Genomic DNA, 18,432 nt, shown 5'->3' on the forward strand with positions numbered 1-18,432 from the left:
CCTTTCCAACCAATCTGATTTTCATTCTCATTGCCCCACCCACTTCCTGAGACCGCAACGAATCATGAAGCAGTATATAACAAGGAAAAGGAAAAAAATAATAAGAGTTACAAACTTTATACAGAAGTGAGAGAAAATTGACAAAGTATAGCCCGGAAGTAAGGTCTGGTCTCGAACCATAGTGCAAGTGTGTCAGAGGTAAAGACGTTAACCACTCGGCCGAACACTCGTGTCCACGGCAGTGACTAAGGGGTAACTAAGGCTCACCTCAACACTGAAAACTTCAAAAACGTAAGTGCCACTTTTCCTGCCACCTACCTCTACCCAAATTCAGTCTTTTTAGTGAACAAGAGTGAATGAATAACTTCCTAAAGTGATTCGTTCTTTTTTCGTTCATATGACTTCAACCAGTAAGTGTCGGTAATGCGCATTAAAGCTGGTGCCACCTCGCCGTAAAACAAAACGAAGAAGAAAAAGACGTCACTTCCCGTTCACGAACGAGTCGTAAATTTCATTTCCCGCTCTCCAACGAACGAAACTGTGAGTGAACGAATATGTGAGTGAGTGATTCGCATTTCCAGTTCATCGCGTGAACGGATCAGTGAAGTTACTAATCCTGACTTTCCCGTTCGCGAACGAGTTAATGGGTCAACCGCCTTCCTTCCCGTGCATCGACGGATCAGTCAGTGAAGGTCTTGCGTCTCCCTGGCGTGAACTATGTAAGTCAGAATGTCGATTTACGATTTGCCAAGGAAAGAAAGACTTCTTTTGTGCACGTTTTCTCCAAGCTAACGGCTAACTTGATTGCGTGAAGGGATGCGCCGTTATGCTAAAACGAGGAGATTATGCTTCTCTTTGGGTCATCTTGATTTCCTAACACTTATAGTAGTTTTTAAATAACGTGTATGCATACATACGCCTAAATATTGTTATCCAATTTATCTACTGCAATTTCACATTAGATTGCTGGTTTGAAATTTACTTGTAGTATTATTTTAATAAACATTAAAACCTGTCTGGTGTTTTATTCCTTGTTTTTATTTTTTGGGGCATGGAAAGAAAAATCTGACGTTTGGTTAACTGCTTTATATGACAGTATTTTACGTTCTCTTTGGGTAATCTTGATTTTATAAATGAAAGTCCCAATGAGCAGCAGCGGAGCCCCATTTCAACCCCTTACACTGAGTGCCAAGCAGGGAAGAAATGGGTACCATTTTTATAGTCTCCGGTATGACCCGGCCGGGGGTTTGAACCCCCAACCTCCCAATCTCAGGGCGGACACTCTCCTCTCCGGCCACTGAGCTGGTAAACAGATGATGGTGTAGTAGTTTTTAAATAACGTGTATGCATCTATACTCCTGAGTATTGTTATCCAATATATCTACTGCAATTTCACATTAGTTTGAAATTTGGTTTGGAATTTACTTGTATTATTATTATTTTAATAAACATTAAAACCTGTTAAAACTTGTCTGGTGTTTTATTCCGTGTTTTTTTTTTTGGGGGGGGGGGGGCATGAAAACAAAAATCTGATATTTGGTTAACTGCTTAAGTGGCCTGTGATTAGGTACACAGCACTGCTTCTTTCTAGGTCTCCTCATGTCCTCAGCACTGCAAACCTTTGTGCCGGTACACCACATGAAGTAAATGACGGAATGTTTTTTTGTTTTTTTTTACACCTCTAATGTGTATCAAGCATACCAGATGGTGTTTTAGAACAGCCTAGAATAGTAAATTACAAAAGGTAAAAAAAAAAAAAAAATTGTAAAGTCCTAAAAAGTTACTATTTCACTTATCAATCGCTGCAGGGAGTGCGGGCGGCACGGGGGGCGCTGGCGGCGCTGGGAGTATTGGGCGCAAGCAGCAAGGGTGGGGAATCGTACCCTGGATCTCAGGTGTTCAAGCGCAGCGACGGAGCCACCCGCCAAGCGTGGCGACCTCGGCAGTGCCCCCGCTTTTACTTCGAGTCATTCTTATACGTTCAGTATTGCGCTCCGCGCGCGCTGGGTAAGTACAAAACGGAGCAGACGCCAGGCAGCTGTCAGGTCACACTGGCCGACCGGTTAGTGACACGGCCTCATGCCCCGTACAATGCTGGTTCGATCCCAGTGGAGGGAGCTCTCCACCCCACTTTTGTAAGTGTCTGAATACATGCATATAGACTGCATATCTACGCATTGCGATGCAGCGGGTTAGGGTTAGGTTTTTAATTGTCTTTCATTCAATATCAATCCACTATTAAAAGACAGTAGGGTTAGGGTTAGGGTTTTAATTGTCTTTCATTCAATATCAATCCACTATTAAAAGACAGTAGGGTCAGTGTTAGGGTTAGGGTTAGGGTTTTAATTGTCTTTCATTCAATATCAATCCACTATTAAAAGACAGTAGGGTCAGTGTTAGGGTTAGGGTTAGGGTTTTAATTGTCTTTCATTCAATATCAATCCACCATTAAAAGACAGTAGGGTCAGTGTTAGGGTTTTAATTGTCTTTCATTCAATATCAATCCACCATTAAAAGACAGTAGGGTCAGTGTTAGGGTTAGGGTTAGGGTTTTAATTGTCTTTCATTCAATATCAATCCACCATTAAAAGACAGTAGGGTCAGTGTTAGGGTTAGGGTTAGGGTTTTAATTGTCTTTCATTCAATATCAATCCACCATTAAAAGACAGTAGGGTCAGTGTTAGGGTTAGGGTTTTAATTGTCTTTCATTCAATATCAATCCACCATTAAAAGACAGTAGGGTCAGTGTTAGGGTTAGGGTTTTAATTGTCTTTCATTCAATATCAATCCACCATTAAAAGACAGTAGGGTCAGTGTTAGGGTTAGGGTTTTAATTGTCTTTCATTCAATATCAATCCACCATTAAAAGACAGTAGGGTCAGTGTTAGGGTTAGGGTTTTAATTGTCTTTCATTCAATATCAATCCACCATTAAAAGACAGTAGGGTCAGTGTTAGGGTTAGGGTTAGGGTTTTAATTGTCTTTCATTCAATATCAATCCACCATTAAAAGACAGTAGGGTCAGTGTTAGGGTTAGGGTTAGGGTTTTAATTGTCTTTCATTCAATATCAATCCACCATTAAAAGACAGTAGGGTCAGTGTTAGGGTTAGGGTTAGGGTTTTAATTGTCTTTCATTCAATATCAATCCACTATTAAAAGACAGTAGGGTCAGTGTTAGGGTTAGGGTTAGGGTTTTAATTGTCTTTCATTCAATATCAATCCACCATTAAAAGACAGTAGGGTCAGTGTTAGGGTTTTAATTGTCTTTCATTCAATATCAATCCACCATTAAAAGACAGTAGGGTCAGTGTTAGGGTTAGGGTTAGGGTTTTAATTGTCTTTCATTCAATATCAATCCACCATTAAAAGACAGTAGGGTCAGTGTTAGGGTTAGGGTTAGGGTTTTAATTGTCTTTCATTCAATATCAATCCACCATTAAAAGACAGTAGGGTCAGTGTTAGGGTTAGGGTTTTAATTGTCTTTCATTCAATATCAATCCACCATTAAAAGACAGTAGGGTCAGTGTTAGGGTTAGGGTTTTAATTGTCTTTCATTCAATATCAATCCACCATTAAAAGACAGTAGGGTCAGTGTTAGGGTTAGGGTTTTAATTGTCTTTCATTCAATATCAATCCACCATTAAAAGACAGTAGGGTCAGTGTTAGGGTTAGGGTTTTAATTGTCTTTCATTCAATATCAATCCACCATTAAAAGACAGTAGGGTCAGTGTTAGGGTTAGGGTTTTAATTGTCTTTCATTCAATATCAATCCACCATTAAAAGACAGTAGGGTCAGTGTTAGGGTTAGGGTTAGGGTTTTGATTGTCTTTCATTCAAGATCAATCCACTATTAAAAGACAGTAGGGTCAGTGTTAGGGTTAGGGTTAGGGTTTTAATTGTCTTTCATTCAATATCAATCCACTATTAAAAGACAGTAGGGTCAGTGTTAGGGTTAGGGTTAGGGTTTTGATTTTCTTTCATTCAAGATCAATCCACTATTAAAAGACAGTAGGGTCAGTGTTAGGGTTAGGGTTAGGGTTTTGATTGTCTTTCATTCAAGATCAATCCACTATTAAAAGACAGTAGGGTCAGTGTTAGGGTTAGGGTTAGGGTTTTGATTGTCTTTCATTCAAGATCAATCCACTATTAAAAGACATTAGGGTCAGTGTTAGGGTTAGGGTTTTGATTGTCTTTCATTCAAGATCAATCCACTATTAAAAGACAGTAGGGTCAGTGTTAGGGTTAGGGTTTTGATTGTCTTTCATTCAAGATCAATCCACTATTAAAAGACAGTAGGGTCAGTGTTAGGGTTAGGGTTAGGGTTTTGATTGTCTTTCATTCAAGATCAATCCACTATTAAAAGACAGTAGGGTCAGTGTTAGGGTTAGGGTTAGGGTTTTGATTGTCTTTCATTCAAGATCAATCCACTATTAAAAGACAGTAGGGTCAGTGTTAGGGTTAGGGTTTTGATTGTCTTTCATTCAAGATCAATCCACTATTAAAAGACAGTAGGGTCAGTGTTAGGGTTAGGGTTAGGGTTTTGATTGTCTTTCATTCAAGATCAATCCACTATTAAAAGACAGTAGGGTCAGTGTTAGGGTTAGGGTTAGGGTTTTGATTGTCTTTCATTCAAGATCAATCCACTATTAAAAGACAGTAGGGTCAGTGTTAGGGTTAGGGTTAGGGTTTTGATTGTCTTTCATTCAATATCAATCCACTATTAAAAGACAGTAGGGTCAGTGTTAGGGTTAGGGTTAGGGTTTTGATTGTCTTTCATTCAATATCAATCCACTATTAAAAGACAGTAGGGTCAGTGTTAGGGTTAGGGTTAGGGTTTTGATTGTCTTTCATTCAATATCAATCCACTATTAAAAGACAGTAGGGTCAGTGTTAGGGTTAGGGTTAGGGTTTTGATTGTCTTTCATTCAAGATCAATCCACTATTAAAAGACAGTAGGGTCAGTGTTAGGGTTAGGGTTAGGGTTTTGATTGTCTTTCATTCAAGATCAATCCACTATTAAAAGACAGTAGGGTCAGTGTTAGGGTTAGGGTTAGGGTTTTAATTGTCTTTCATTCAATATCAATCCACTATTAAAAGACAGTAGGGTCAGTGTTAGGGTTAGGGTTAGGGTTTTGATTGTCCTTCATTCAATATCAATCCACTATTAAAAGACAGTAGGGTCAGTGTTAGGGTTAGGGTTAGGGTTTTGATTGTCTTTCATTCAAGATCAATCCACTATTAAAAGACAGTAGGGTCAGTGTTAGGGTTAGGGTTAGGGTTTTGATTGTCTTTCATTCAAGATCAATCCACTATTAAAAGACAGTAGGGTCAGTGTTAGGGTTAGGGTTAGGGTTTTGATTGTCTTTCATTCAAGATCAATCCACTATTAAAAGACAGTAGGGTCAGTGTTAGGGTTAGGGTTAGGGTTTTGATTGTCTTTCATTCAAGATCAATCCACTATTAAAAGACAGTAGGGTCAGTGTTAGGGTTAGGGTTAGGGTTTTGATTGTCTTTCATTCAAGATCAATCCACTATTAAAAGACAGTAGGGTCAGTGTTAGGGTTAGGGTTTTGATTGTCTTTCATTCAAGATCAATCCACTATTAAAAGACATTAGGGTCAGTGTTAGGGTTAGGGTTTTGATTGTCTTTCATTCAAGATCAATCCACTATTAAAAGACAGTAGGGTCAGTGTTAGGGTTAGGGTTTTGATTGTCTTTCATTCAAGATCAATCCACTATTAAAAGACAGTAGGGTCAGTGTTAGGGTTAGGGTTAGGGTTTTGATTGTCTTTCATTCAAGATCAATCCACTATTAAAAGACAGTAGGGTCAGTGTTAGGGTTAGGGTTAGGGTTTTGATTGTCTTTCATTCAAGATCAATCCACTATTAAAAGACAGTAGGGTCAGTGTTAGGGTTAGGGTTAGGGTTTTGATTGTCTTTCATTCAATATCAATCCACTATTAAAAGACAGTAGGGTCAGTGTTAGGGTTAGGGTTTTGATTGTCTTTCATTCAAGATCAATCCACTATTAAAAGACATTAGGGTCAGTGTTAGGGTTAGGGTTTTGATTGTCTTTCATTCAAGATCAATCCACTATTAAAAGACAGTAGGGTCAGTGTTAGGGTTAGGGTTTTGATTGTCTTTCATTCAAGATCAATCCACTATTAAAAGACAGTAGGGTCAGTGTTAGGGTTAGGGTTAGGGTTTTGATTGTCTTTCATTCAAGATCAATCCACTATTAAAAGACAGTAGGGTCAGTGTTAGGGTTAGGGTTAGGGTTTTGATTGTCTTTCATTCAAGATCAATCCACTATTAAAAGACAGTAGGGTCAGTGTTAGGGTTAGGGTTAGGGTTTTGATTGTCTTTCATTCAAGATCAATCCACTATTAAAAGACAGTAGGGTCAGTGTTAGGGTTAGGGTTTTGATTGTCTTTCATTCAAGATCAATCCACTATTAAAAGACATTAGGGTCAGTGTTAGGGTTAGGGTTTTGATTGTCTTTCATTCAAGATCAATCCACTATTAAAAGACAGTAGGGTCAGTGTTAGGGTTAGGGTTTTGATTGTCTTTCATTCAAGATCAATCCACTATTAAAAGACAGTAGGGTCAGTGTTAGGGTTAGGGTTAGGGTTTTGATTGTCTTTCATTCAAGATCAATCCACTATTAAAAGACAGTAGGGTCAGTGTTAGGGTTAGGGTTAGGGTTTTGATTGTCTTTCATTCAAGATCAATCCACTATTAAAAGACAGTAGGGTCAGTGTTAGGGTTAGGGTTTTGATTGTCTTTCATTCAAGATCAATCCACTATTAAAAGACAGTAGGGTCAGTGTTAGGGTTAGGGTTAGGGTTTTGATTGTCTTTCATTCAAGATCAATCCACTATTAAAAGACAGTAGGGTCAGTGTTAGGGTTAGGGTTAGGGTTTTGATTGTCTTTCATTCAAGATCAATCCACTATTAAAAGACAGTAGGGTCAGTGTTAGGGTTAGGGTTAGGGTTTTAATTGTCTTTCATTCAATATCAATCCACTATTAAAAGACAGTAGGGTCAGTGTTAGGGTTAGGGTTTTAATTGTCTTTCATTCAAGATCAATCCACTATTAAAAGACAGTAGGGTCAGTGTTAGGGTTAGGGTTTTAATTGTCTTTCATTCAAGATCAATCCACTATTAAAAGACAGTAGGGTCAGTGTTAGGGTTAGGGTTAGGGTTTTGATTGTCTTTCATTCAATATCAATCCACTATTAAAAGACAGTAGGGTCAGTGTTAGGGTTAGGGTTAGGGTTTTGATTGTCTTTCATTCAATATCAATCCACTATTAAAAGACAGTAGGGTCAGTGTTAGGGTTAGGGTTAGGGTTTTGATTGTCTTTCATTCAATATCAATCCACTATTAAAAGACAGTAGGGTCAGTGTTAGGGTTAGGGTTAGGGTTTTGATTGTCTTTCATTCAATATCAATCCACTATTAAAAGACAGTAGGGTCAGTGTTAGGGTTAGGGTTAGGGTTTTGATTGTCTTTCATTCAAGATCAATCCACTATTAAAAGACAGTAGGGTCAGTGTTAGGGTTAGGGTTAGGGTTTTGATTGTCTTTCATTCAAGATCAATCCACTATTAAAAGACAGTAGGGTCAGTGTTAGGGTTAGGGTTAGGGTTTTAATTGTCTTTCATTCAATATCAATCCACTATTAAAAGACAGTAGGGTCAGTGTTAGGGTTAGGGTTAGGGTTTTGATTGTCCTTCATTCAAGATCAATCCACTATTAAAAGACAGTAGGGTCAGTGTTAGGGTTAGGGTTAGGGTTTTGATTGTCTTTCATTCAAGATCAATCCACTATTAAAAGACAGTAGGGTCAGTGTTAGGGTTAGGGTTAGGGTTTTGATTGTCTTTCATTCAAGATCAATCCACTATTAAAAGACAGTAGGGTCAGTGTTAGGGTTAGGGTTAGGGTTTTGATTGTCTTTCATTCAAGATCAATCCACTATTAAAAGACAGTAGGGTCAGTGTTAGGGTTAGGGTTAGGGTTTTGATTGTCTTTCATTCAAGATCAATCCACTATTAAAAGACAGTAGGGTCAGTGTTAGGGTTAGGGTTAGGGTTTTGATTGTCTTTCATTCAAGATCAATCCACTATTAAAAGACAGTAGGGTCAGTGTTAGGGTTAGGGTTAGGGTTTTGATTGTCTTTCATTCAAGATCAATCCACTATTAAAAGACAGTAGGGTCAGTGTTAGGGTTAGGGTTTTGATTGTCTTTCATTCAAGATCAATCCACTATTAAAAGACATTAGGGTCAGTGTTAGGGTTAGGGTTTTGATTGTCTTTCATTCAAGATCAATCCACTATTAAAAGACAGTAGGGTCAGTGTTAGGGTTAGGGTTTTGATTGTCTTTCATTCAAGATCAATCCACTATTAAAAGACAGTAGGGTCAGTGTTAGGGTTAGGGTTAGGGTTTTGATTGTCTTTCATTCAAGATCAATCCACTATTAAAAGACAGTAGGGTCAGTGTTAGGGTTAGGGTTAGGGTTTTGATTGTCTTTCATTCAAGATCAATCCACTATTAAAAGACAGTAGGGTCAGTGTTAGGGTTAGGGTTTTGATTGTCTTTCATTCAAGATCAATCCACTATTAAAAGACAGTAGGGTCAGTGTTAGGGTTAGGGTTAGGGTTTTGATTGTCTTTCATTCAAGATCAATCCACTATTAAAAGACAGTAGGGTCAGTGTTAGGGTTAGGGTTAGGGTTTTGATTGTCTTTCATTCAAGATCAATCCACTATTAAAAGACAGTAGGGTCAGTGTTAGGGTTAGGGTTAGGGTTTTAATTGTCTTTCATTCAATATCAATCCACTATTAAAAGACAGTAGGGTCAGTGTTAGGGTTAGGGTTTTAATTGTCTTTCATTCAAGATCAATCCACTATTAAAAGACAGTAGGGTCAGTGTTAGGGTTAGGGTTTTAATTGTCTTTCATTCAAGATCAATCCACTATTAAAAGACAGTAGGGTCAGTGTTAGGGTTAGGGTTAGGGTTTTGATTGTCTTTCATTCAATATCAATCCACTATTAAAAGACAGTAGGGTCAGTGTTAGGGTTAGGGTTAGGGTTTTGAATTTCTTTCATTCAATATCAATCCACTATTAAAAGACAGTAGGGTCAGTGTTAGGGTTAGGGTTAGGGTTTTGATTGTCTTTCATTCAATATCAATCCACTATTAAAAGACAGTAGGGTCAGTGTTAGGGTTAGGGTTAGGGTTTTGATTGTCTCATTCAATATCAATCCACTATTAAAAGACAGTAGGGTCAGTGTTAGGGTTAGGGTTAGGGTTTTGATTGTCTTTCACTGACCCTACTGTCTTTTAATAGTGGATTGATATTGAATGAAAGACAATCAAAACCCTAACCCTAACACTGACCCTACTGTCTTTTAATAGTGGATTGATATTGAATGAAAGACAATCAAAACCCTAACCCTAACCCTAACACTGACCCTACTGTCTTTTAATAGTGGATTGGTATTGAATGAAAGACAATCAAAACCCTAACCCTAACCCTAACACTGACCCTACTGTCTTTTAATAGTGGATTGGTATTGAATGAAAGACAATCAAAACCCTAACCCTAACCCTAACACTGACCCTACTGTCTTTTAATAGTGGATTGATCTTGAATGAAAGACAATCAAAACCCTAACCCTAACCCTAACACTGACCCTACTGTCTTTTAATAGTGGATTGATCTTGAATGAAAGACAATCAAAACCCTAACCCTAACACTGACCCTACTGTCTTTTAATAGTGGATTGATCTTGAATGAAAGACAATCAAAACCCGAACCCTAACACTGACCCTACTGTCTTTTAATAGTGGATTGATATTGAATGAAAGACAATTAAAACCCTAACCCTAACCCTAACACTGACCCTACTGTCTTTTAATAGTGGATTGATCTTGAATGAAAGACAATCAAAACCCTAACCCTAACCCTAACACTGACCCTACTGTCTTTTAATAGTGGATTGATCTTGAATGAAAGACAATCAAAACCCTAACCCTAACCCTAACACTGACCCTACTGTCTTTTAATAGTGGATTGATCTTGAATGAAAGACAATCAAAACCCTAACCCTAACACTGACCCTACTGTCTTTTAATAGTGGATTGATCTTGAATGAAAGACAATCAAAACCCTAACCCTAACACTGACCCTACTGTCTTTTAATAGTGGATTGATCTTGAATGAAAGACAATCAAAACCCTAACCCTAACCCTAACACTGACCCTACTGTCTTTTAATAGTGGATTGATCTTGAATGAAAGACAATCAAAACCCTAACCCTAACCCTAACACTGACCCTACTGTCTTTTAATAGTGGATTGATCTTGAATGAAAGACAATCAAAACCCTAACCCTAACCCTAACACTGACCCTACTGTCTTTTAATAGTGGATTGATCTTGAATGAAAGACAATCAAAACCCTAACCCTAACCCTAACACTGACCCTACTGTCTTTTAATAGTGGATTGATCTTGAATGAAAGACAATCAAAACCCTAACCCTAACCCTAACACTGACCCTACTGTCTTTTAATAGTGGATTGATCTTGAATGAAAGACAATCAAAACCCTAACCCTAACCCTAACACTGACCCTACTGTCTTTTAATAGTGGATTGATCTTGAATGAAAGACAATCAAAACCCTAACCCTAACCCTAACACTGACCCTACTGTCTTTTAATAGTGGATTGATATTGAATGAAGGACAATCAAAACCCTAACCCTAACCCTAACACTGACCCTACTGTCTTTTAATAGTGGATTGATATTGAATGAAAGACAATTAAAACCCTAACCCTAACCCTAACACTGACCCTACTGTCTTTTAATAGTGGATTGATCTTGAATGAAAGACAATCAAAACCCTAACCCTAACCCTAACACTGACCCTACTGTCTTTTAATAGTGGATTGATCTTGAATGAAAGACAATCAAAACCCTAACCCTAACCCTAACACTGACCCTACTGTCTTTTAATAGTGGATTGATCTTGAATGAAAGACAATCAAAACCCTAACCCTAACCCTAACACTGACCCTACTGTCTTTTAATAGTGGATTGATATTGAATGAAAGACAATCAAAACCCTAACCCTAACCCTAACACTGACCCTACTGTCTTTTAATAGTGGATTGATATTGAATGAAAGACAATCAAAACCCTAACCCTAACCCTAACACTGACCCTACTGTCTTTTAATAGTGGATTGATATTGAATGAAAGACAATCAAAACCCTAACCCTAACCCTAACACTGACCCTACTGTCTTTTAATAGTGGATTGATATTGAATGAAAGACAATCAAAACCCTAACCCTAACCCTAACACTGACCCTACTGTCTTTTAATAGTGGATTGATCTTGAATGAAAGACAATTAAAACCCTAACCCTAACACTGACCCTACTGTCTTTTAATAGTGGATTGATCTTGAATGAAAGACAATTAAAACCCTAACCCTAACACTGACCCTACTGTCTTTTAATAGTGGATTGATATTGAATGAAAGACAATTAAAACCCTAACCCTAACCCTAACACTGACCCTACTGTCTTTTAATAGTGGATTGATCTTGAATGAAAGACAATCAAAACCCTAACCCTAACCCTAACACTGACCCTACTGTCTTTTAATAGTGGATTGATATTGAATGAAAGACAATCAAAACCCTAACCCTAACCCTAACACTGACCCTACTGTCTTTTAATAGTGGATTGGTATTGAATGAAAGACAATCAAAACCCTAACCCTAACCCTAACACTGACCCTACTGTCTTTTAATAGTGGATTGGTATTGAATGAAAGACAATCAAAACCCTAACCCTAACCCTAACACTGACCCTACTGTCTTTTAATAGTGGATTGATATTGAATGAAAGACAATTAAAACCCTAACCCTAACCCTACTGTCTTTTAATAGTGGATTGATATTGAATGAAAGACAATTAAAACCCTAACCCTAACCCGCTGCATCGCAATGCGTAGATATGCAGTCTATATGCATGTATTCAGACACTTACAAAAGTGGGGTGGAGAGCTCCCTCCACTGGGATCGAACCAGCATTGTACGGGGCATGAGGCCGTGTCACTAACCGGTCGGCCAGTGTGACCTGACAGCTACCTGGCGTCTGCTCCGTTTTGTACTTACCCAGCGCGCGCGGAGCGTAATACTGAACGTATAAGAATGACTCGAAGTAAAAGCGGGGGCACTGCCGAGGTCGCCACGCTTGGCGAGTGGCTCCGTCGCTGCGCTTGAACACCTGAGATCCAGGGTACGATTCCCCACCCTTGCTGCTTGCGCCCGATACTCCTTGGACATGAGGAGACCTAGAAAGAAGCAGTGCTGTGTACCTAATCACAGGCCACTTAAGCAGTTAACCAAATATCAGATTTTTGTTTTCATGCCCCCCCCCCAAAAAAAAAACACGGAATAAAACACCAGACAAGTTTTAACAGGTTTTAATGTTTATTAAAATAATAATAATACAAGTAAATTCCAAACCAAATTTCAAACTAATGTGAAATTGCAGTAGATATATTGGATAACAATACTCAGGAGTATAGATGCATACACGTTATTTAAAAACTACTACACCATCATCTGTTTACCAGCTCAGTGGCCGGAGAGGAGAGTGTCCGCCCTGAGATTGGGAGGTTGTGGGTTCAAACCCACGGCCGGGTCATACCGGAGACTATAAAAATGGTACCCATTTCTTCCCTGCTTGGCACTCAGTGTAAGGGGTTGAAATGGGGCTCCGCTGCTGCTCATTGGGACTTTCATTTATAAAATCAAGATTACCCAAAGAGAACGTAAAATACTGTCATATAACGCAGTTAACCAAACGTCAGATTTTTCTTTTCATGCCCCAAAAAATAAAAACAAGGAATAAAACACCAGACAGGTTTTAATGTTTATTAAAATAATACTACAAGTAAATTTCAAACCAGCAATCTAATGTGAAATTGCAGTAGATATATTTATTATTATATTTAAAGTTAAAGTTATTTAAAAACTACTATAAGTGTTACGAAATCAAGATGACCCAAAGAGAAGCATAATCTCCCTGTTTTTGCATAACGGCGCATCCCTTCACGCAATCAAGTTAGCCGTTAGCTTGGGGAAAACGTGCATAAAAGAAGTCTTTCTTTCCTTGGCAAATCGTAAATCGACATTCTGACTTACATAGTTCACGCCAAGGAGACGCAAGACCTTCACTGACTGATCCGTCGATGCACGGGAAGGAAGGCAGTTGACCCATTAACTCGTTCGCGAACGGGAAAGTCAGGATTGGTTCCCTCACTGGTCCGTTCACGCGATGAACTGGAAATGCGAATCACTCATTCACATATTCGTTCACTCTCAGATTCGTTTGTTGGTGAGCGGGAAAGGCAATTCACGACTCGTTCGTGAACGAGATGTGTCGTCATTTTCTTCTTCGTTTTGTTTTATGGCGAGGTGGCACCAGCTTCAATGGGCATTACCGACACCTACTGGTTGAAGTCATATGAACTGAAAAAGTCACTTCCTAAAGTGATTCGTTCACTCTCGTTCACTGAAAAGTTTTGTTTTTTGAACCCGTCGTTCACTCACGAGCCAACACTAGTGTAGGTGTTGTATTATAGAAAGAAATGTGTTCTTGAGTGAACTGATTCTAAAGATTCAGTTCACTTAAAACAACTGGAAGGCACATCAAAGTGTGTGCGAGGGAAAGTGAAACGCTAAAGATGAGTCACTGTCGCTCACTTCCGCTTTCGTTTCCAAGCGCTCTCCTTAGTGCTTCCGGTTTCGTTTGATATTCTCTGGGTCCTCGATTTTTTTGTATATATATGTATATGAATGCCAATTAATCACCGTTACGACCTTTTTGTTTTGTTCACATTTATTTTATTGTACTTACAAATTGGGTTGACAGTCCACATATTTACATTCATTTGTCACAAATTCCCCTTGAATCCATAGATCATCATACTTACAATGAATGTATGGCTGTATGTTTTGCTGCTTGCAATACATGAACAACTATAGTTGTGTAATTAAAATTGCTTCCACATCATTCTCACACACTGCCTGCACCGGCCTTTATGTACTTAACATGCACTTCTTCAACAATATTTGAAAATCAAATAACATGTTTCCTTTTGAGCGAGAGCCCAAGAGTGCCTTGCGTAAAAAATACCTGAAATTACTAATCATGGCAAAGGATTTCACAGTAATGTTTACAATTATGTTTCCAGGTCATAGTATCTCTTCTTCATGGCTCTGTATTTCTTGAGGAAGTAGAGAGCTTCAAGCTCCTTGATGACATACTCTCCTCGTCCCACGAGCTTTTTGATGTGCTCGGGGTCCGTCACATCTTTATTTTTCATGAAGGCCGACTTAAGGCGCTGTCGGAAAAAGGCTGATCCCTCCGGATAGTCTCGACCGAGATACAGCAGCTTTTGGATGAAAACGGAAAGACATCAGAGTGCCACATACAAAACATAAACAGGATAAAATCATAGATTAAATTGAATTTTGTCTAGTGGATTTTTAAGTGATTTAATTACATTTTTACCAGGGGAAAAAAACGTCCAATTATTTAGGAATAAAAATAATGAATTGTAATTATGTCTGTGAAAGTTCATGCAAATTAAATCAGGAGAAAAAGAGGTTTAGTTTCATAGGAAATAAAGCAAATACAAGTGTGTGTGTGTGTGTGGGGAGGGGGGTTGCAAAACTTTGGAGAAAAGAAGCCAAAAGCTCACTTACGTTCTTGTAAAGCTTAATAACTTCACCTCGTAGTGGGTTGGCCATTTGACAAGAGATGCGACACCGCTAAGGGAGACATTTGAAATCCATCAGAAACATGATTAACATTGTAATAAGAAGAAAGTAGAGAAGTGACGAGGACAATAGATTAGCTTTAGCTAAATAGCACATTACAAGCATTTTAAATTAATCTAGAGAAAAAACAGTTGGAAAAATATCAACCAGATAAATACACACGTCGATGTGTTGGTTTTTATAGCTGTATGAAGTCAAATTAAATGATGGTGAGGAGTTTTTTTGTCCTTGTGGTAGAGGCTGTCGAGCAGCCTACCGTATATCGTTTCTGATGTCGTAAATCAAAACAAACACTGTCGTAAACATTTTTTGTTTACAAGCACCGTTTTTGTATTAAAATTGTTAGATTATATTCTAATTGTTTCATCATTGTACTAAAATGTGGTCAAATAGACAATACAGGTTAAACATGTCAATTGACGATTTTTTTATGAAAACAGAATTCAATTGTTTACGTTTTATTCTGAAGATATATTTAAACCTACAACCCTTTTAAACAAATCTTAAAATTTACTAAAAGTCCCGTCTCTTACGGTGACGACATATCGATCATAACAACGCATGGCAAAAAAAAAAAAAAAGATTTTGTGTCGTTATGTCCAGTGCGTCGGTTGCCATGGAGACCAGGCAGCGTCGAATTAAGCAACTAACGATATATTGAAAATAAGGCGTTTTATTTTATAGCCTGGTGTGAATTACCTGACTCTGACTTTAATCTTTCTTGCTACTTGTGTAGTTAACAATTAACTTTCTGTTATTTCCTCCAAAACAGGCCCTACTGAGTCGTCATGGTGAGTTTATTGCTTAACATTTCACCCATCTCTGTATTGCACGTTCTAATATTTCTTTTACATCCTTCTTCAAAAATTCTTTGGCCCATGACCGAATGAAAGCCTCCTAAAAAGGTAATCCCAATTAGTTTTGTCTTTATTGTCCTTCTTAACAATAAACTTATGTAATATTATTTTTCCTGTATCCCAGGGTAAAAAGCCCAAACTAACCAAAGCCCAAAAGGCGAAGCTGAAGCTTGAGGAGGAGCAGCGAAGGTTACGAGAAGAAGGTTGTGAAATACTTCTAAACTTATTAATAATCCCACAAAAGTATCCATGTGTGCATGATTGTTTTAATGTCCAGAGGAGGCCCGGATTCAAGCGGAGCGTGAAGAACAGGAAAGATTGGAAAGGCAAAGAAGACAGGAAATTTTAGATATGCTCGAGGCGAAGGTACCCAAATAACATAGCTATGTAAATTTTCCTAAATAAATATGTCTTTTTTTTGCTTAAAGGACAGCAAACGTAGAGGCCGTGAGGTGGGAGAGCTTCACTCCCTTCTGGAAAAGAATTATTTTGCTGTGATAAAGTATAAAAATGATGCTGCGCAAATGTGCAAGGTACAGTCTATATGCTGGATTTTAAATTTTAACCTGATTCAAATCTTCCTTTTCTGTTTTACACATAAAGTGGGAGAAATACATGCAATGCGGTGACATACCTGACCCAGGAGTGCAGCAGGACATCAACACGTTCATCAGCTTGTGGAGAGATGACCCGACATGCAACATAAAGACCGTATTCAAACAGTGTAACCTCGCTTTACAGGTCTGTAGCTCTTTTTCCGACACGTTCCTTCTTTATTTCAAGCTCTTATTGTGTCTGCAGCTAATCGAAGAGCTGGAGGTGCTGCTCAGAGAGGTGACTGATGAGAAGTACATTCCCAAATATCAGGAAACGCTCTTGCATCTTCAGGACATAGTCTATACCAAGATTCTCAACATCAGCATGGAAATTCTCAAGGTATAATCTCGCCACTCAAATAATGTCTTATTCTAAAAAAACAAACAGATATTTAGAATGCATCAATAATTATAGTGGGCTTGATATTGATCCATGGGGGATCCCAAATGGTGTATTTTTATTCTATTTAGGGGGCCAGCAACAACATTGACACAGAGACAGGCAACATGCAGGCTGTGGTTAAAGATGAAAACACCAAGCTGTGTGTGTGGGCCAACCTCATGAGGAAGTCAAGGTAGTGGAGCTGAAGTTCATTAAGGAGGGGCAAATCTATTTATGCCTTTGTGTGACATTTTAGGTTTAAATGTTTGACCTTCAAGGAGGTGGGCATGGGTTTCGAGTTGACAAAGCAGCTCGCGATGAGCAATATCGCCGTGCGGATTCTTCACACTACCTATGACCACTTGTCCACATTATCCAGGATAACCCACGTGAAAACAACCGTCGCCCCTCCCAGGTCCATCAAACACCCCTTCATCACGATCTGGGATTTTTATATTCATCCCCTCCCATGTGGTGTCCAGGTTGCTGACCGTATTCGATGAGGTTCCTCAGGAGGTACCGGAGCAAGACGATGGGGAAAAGGAGATGCAGGAGGAGATGCAGGAGGAGCAGGAGGAGGAACCTGAAGAGGAGCAGGAACAAGCAGAAGAGGAAGTGTCTATGGCCCAATATTCTGAGGAGACCAAGGTTAGGCCAGTCCAAAGAAAACCTTAAAACCAATCATATTAGATTTAATATAGTGATGTTTTTTTTTTTTTTTTATGGAGGGTTCAGAAAGTCAAATGTCAAGAGATAGTACCCATACAGAGGATGGAGAGAGCCAGGTTGTAACGCAGGTGGAGGTCGTCGAAGGTGAGCCCTGTAGGTCCATATCAATATTTTTTTTAGCCTCTTTTTGGACAGTAGTACAAATTGAAAGGGTCCTAGTATATACCCTTGAGGTACTCCTCCAGTGACAAGCCATTAGACAGTTCTCTCACCTTCCATCCAGCTGAGCCGACCCCACCGCCCCCCGAAGAGGACGAGGTGTTTTCCAACGAAGGCGACGAGGTGGTGGACCTGAGGATGTACACGCCTCTGGGCGGAGTCTTCTACTACGAAATGTTCTACCTTCCGCCGCAATCTATTCACATCAATGGCTGGGAAATCCGAAGGGTAGATCAAAACATTCACTATAGTTAAAATTTCAGGGTGATTGCTTCCATTGTACTTTATAGGTGTCGGAATCCAAGTTGAAAGTTTTCCAGTATATTCCTGAGAAATCAGAAGATGAGGAATCCGCTTCCACACTTGTCGGTGTGTCTGTGAGGCTCCCCGACACGGTGGTCTTCCTAGAAACCCCTCGAGTGGGTCGCTGGGATGCAGAAGGTAGGTACATCTCGGTCATAGTTCATTTTTAAGTTCCAGCAGGGGCAGTTCTAAGGGGTGGCCAAGGGCGGGCAAGGCCTCCTTAACTTGCCATTGGTATTCTTCTCTGATCTTAGCCAAGTATTGGAGGATGGACGGAATCAGTGACTTTACTTGTCAAGAGAATGCACAAGAGGAGGAGGAGGAAGGGGAGGATGAGGAGGAGGAAGTGGTGCAAGAGGAGACGGGTCCGGTGACAAAGGTGTCCTTCAAGATGGACTCCTTCTACCCCTTCGTGTTTATGCAGAAGACCTACGCCAACTTTCCCTTCCGGAGTTGGGAGCTGCGGCCGCTGGGAAAAGACTCCGCCCTCTTCACCATCCACGGGGCGCTCATTGACCTCACCATCACCATCCAGGTGGGC

At 39.3% G+C, this 18,432-nt stretch overlaps 2 protein-coding genes across 3 annotated transcripts in view; one reads left to right on the top strand and one right to left on the bottom strand.

Moving 5' to 3' along the window:
* The first annotated feature begins 48 nt into the window (after positions 1-48).
* The window catches only part of dnai7 (dynein axonemal intermediate chain 7), a 19,148-nt gene continuing 764 nt past the window's right edge, over positions 49-18,432 (top strand). Inside the window, exons 1-14 of one of the 2 annotated variants that reach the window (XM_088366517.1) lie at positions 49-291; positions 15,638-15,770; positions 15,847-15,925; positions 16,000-16,088; positions 16,151-16,255; positions 16,326-16,463; positions 16,524-16,658; positions 16,790-16,893; positions 16,957-17,115; positions 17,183-17,348; positions 17,429-17,522; positions 17,653-17,816; positions 17,879-18,029; positions 18,146-18,426. In XM_088366517.1, the coding sequence (XP_088222643.1) occupies positions 16,074-16,088; positions 16,151-16,255; positions 16,326-16,463; positions 16,524-16,658; positions 16,790-16,893; positions 16,957-17,115; positions 17,183-17,348; positions 17,429-17,522; positions 17,653-17,816; positions 17,879-18,029; positions 18,146-18,426 (1,512 nt within the window). In that variant the 5' untranslated portion in view covers positions 49-291; positions 15,638-15,770; positions 15,847-15,925; positions 16,000-16,073. The remainder of the gene's footprint in view (positions 292-15,637; positions 15,771-15,846; positions 15,926-15,999; positions 16,089-16,150; positions 16,256-16,325; positions 16,464-16,523; positions 16,659-16,789; positions 16,894-16,956; positions 17,116-17,182; positions 17,349-17,428; positions 17,523-17,652; positions 17,817-17,878; positions 18,030-18,145; positions 18,427-18,432) is intronic. The other variant, XM_088366519.1, reaches the window with a different exon arrangement.
* lyrm5a (LYR motif containing 5a) lies at positions 13,904-15,172 on the bottom strand. The gene is made up of 3 exons (XM_088366534.1): positions 15,028-15,172; positions 14,791-14,856; positions 13,904-14,477 (listed from the first exon to the last, which is right to left on the bottom strand). The coding sequence occupies exons 2-3, from the start codon at positions 14,833-14,835 to the stop codon at positions 14,265-14,267; spliced, it is 258 nt and encodes an 85-aa protein (XP_088222660.1). The 5' UTR covers positions 14,836-14,856; positions 15,028-15,172; the 3' UTR covers positions 13,904-14,264.

The sequence above is a fragment of the Syngnathus floridae genome, chromosome 22 (genome assembly GCF_059516105.1).
Source record: "Syngnathus floridae isolate MCC-2025c chromosome 22, RoL_Sflo_1.0, whole genome shotgun sequence".
Classification (NCBI taxonomy): Eukaryota; Metazoa; Chordata; class Actinopteri; order Syngnathiformes; family Syngnathidae; genus Syngnathus; species Syngnathus floridae.

Excerpts from the sequence above, each read along its gene's own strand:
- lyrm5a (XM_088366534.1), bottom strand. The coding sequence starts at position 14,835 with ATGGCCAACCCACTACGAGGTGAAGTTATTAAGCTTTACAAGAAC. Across the intron at positions 14,478-14,790 it reads TTATTAAGCTTTACAAGAAC|CTGCTGTATCTCGGTCGAGA; the intron begins GTAAGTGAGCTT and ends TTCATCCAAAAG.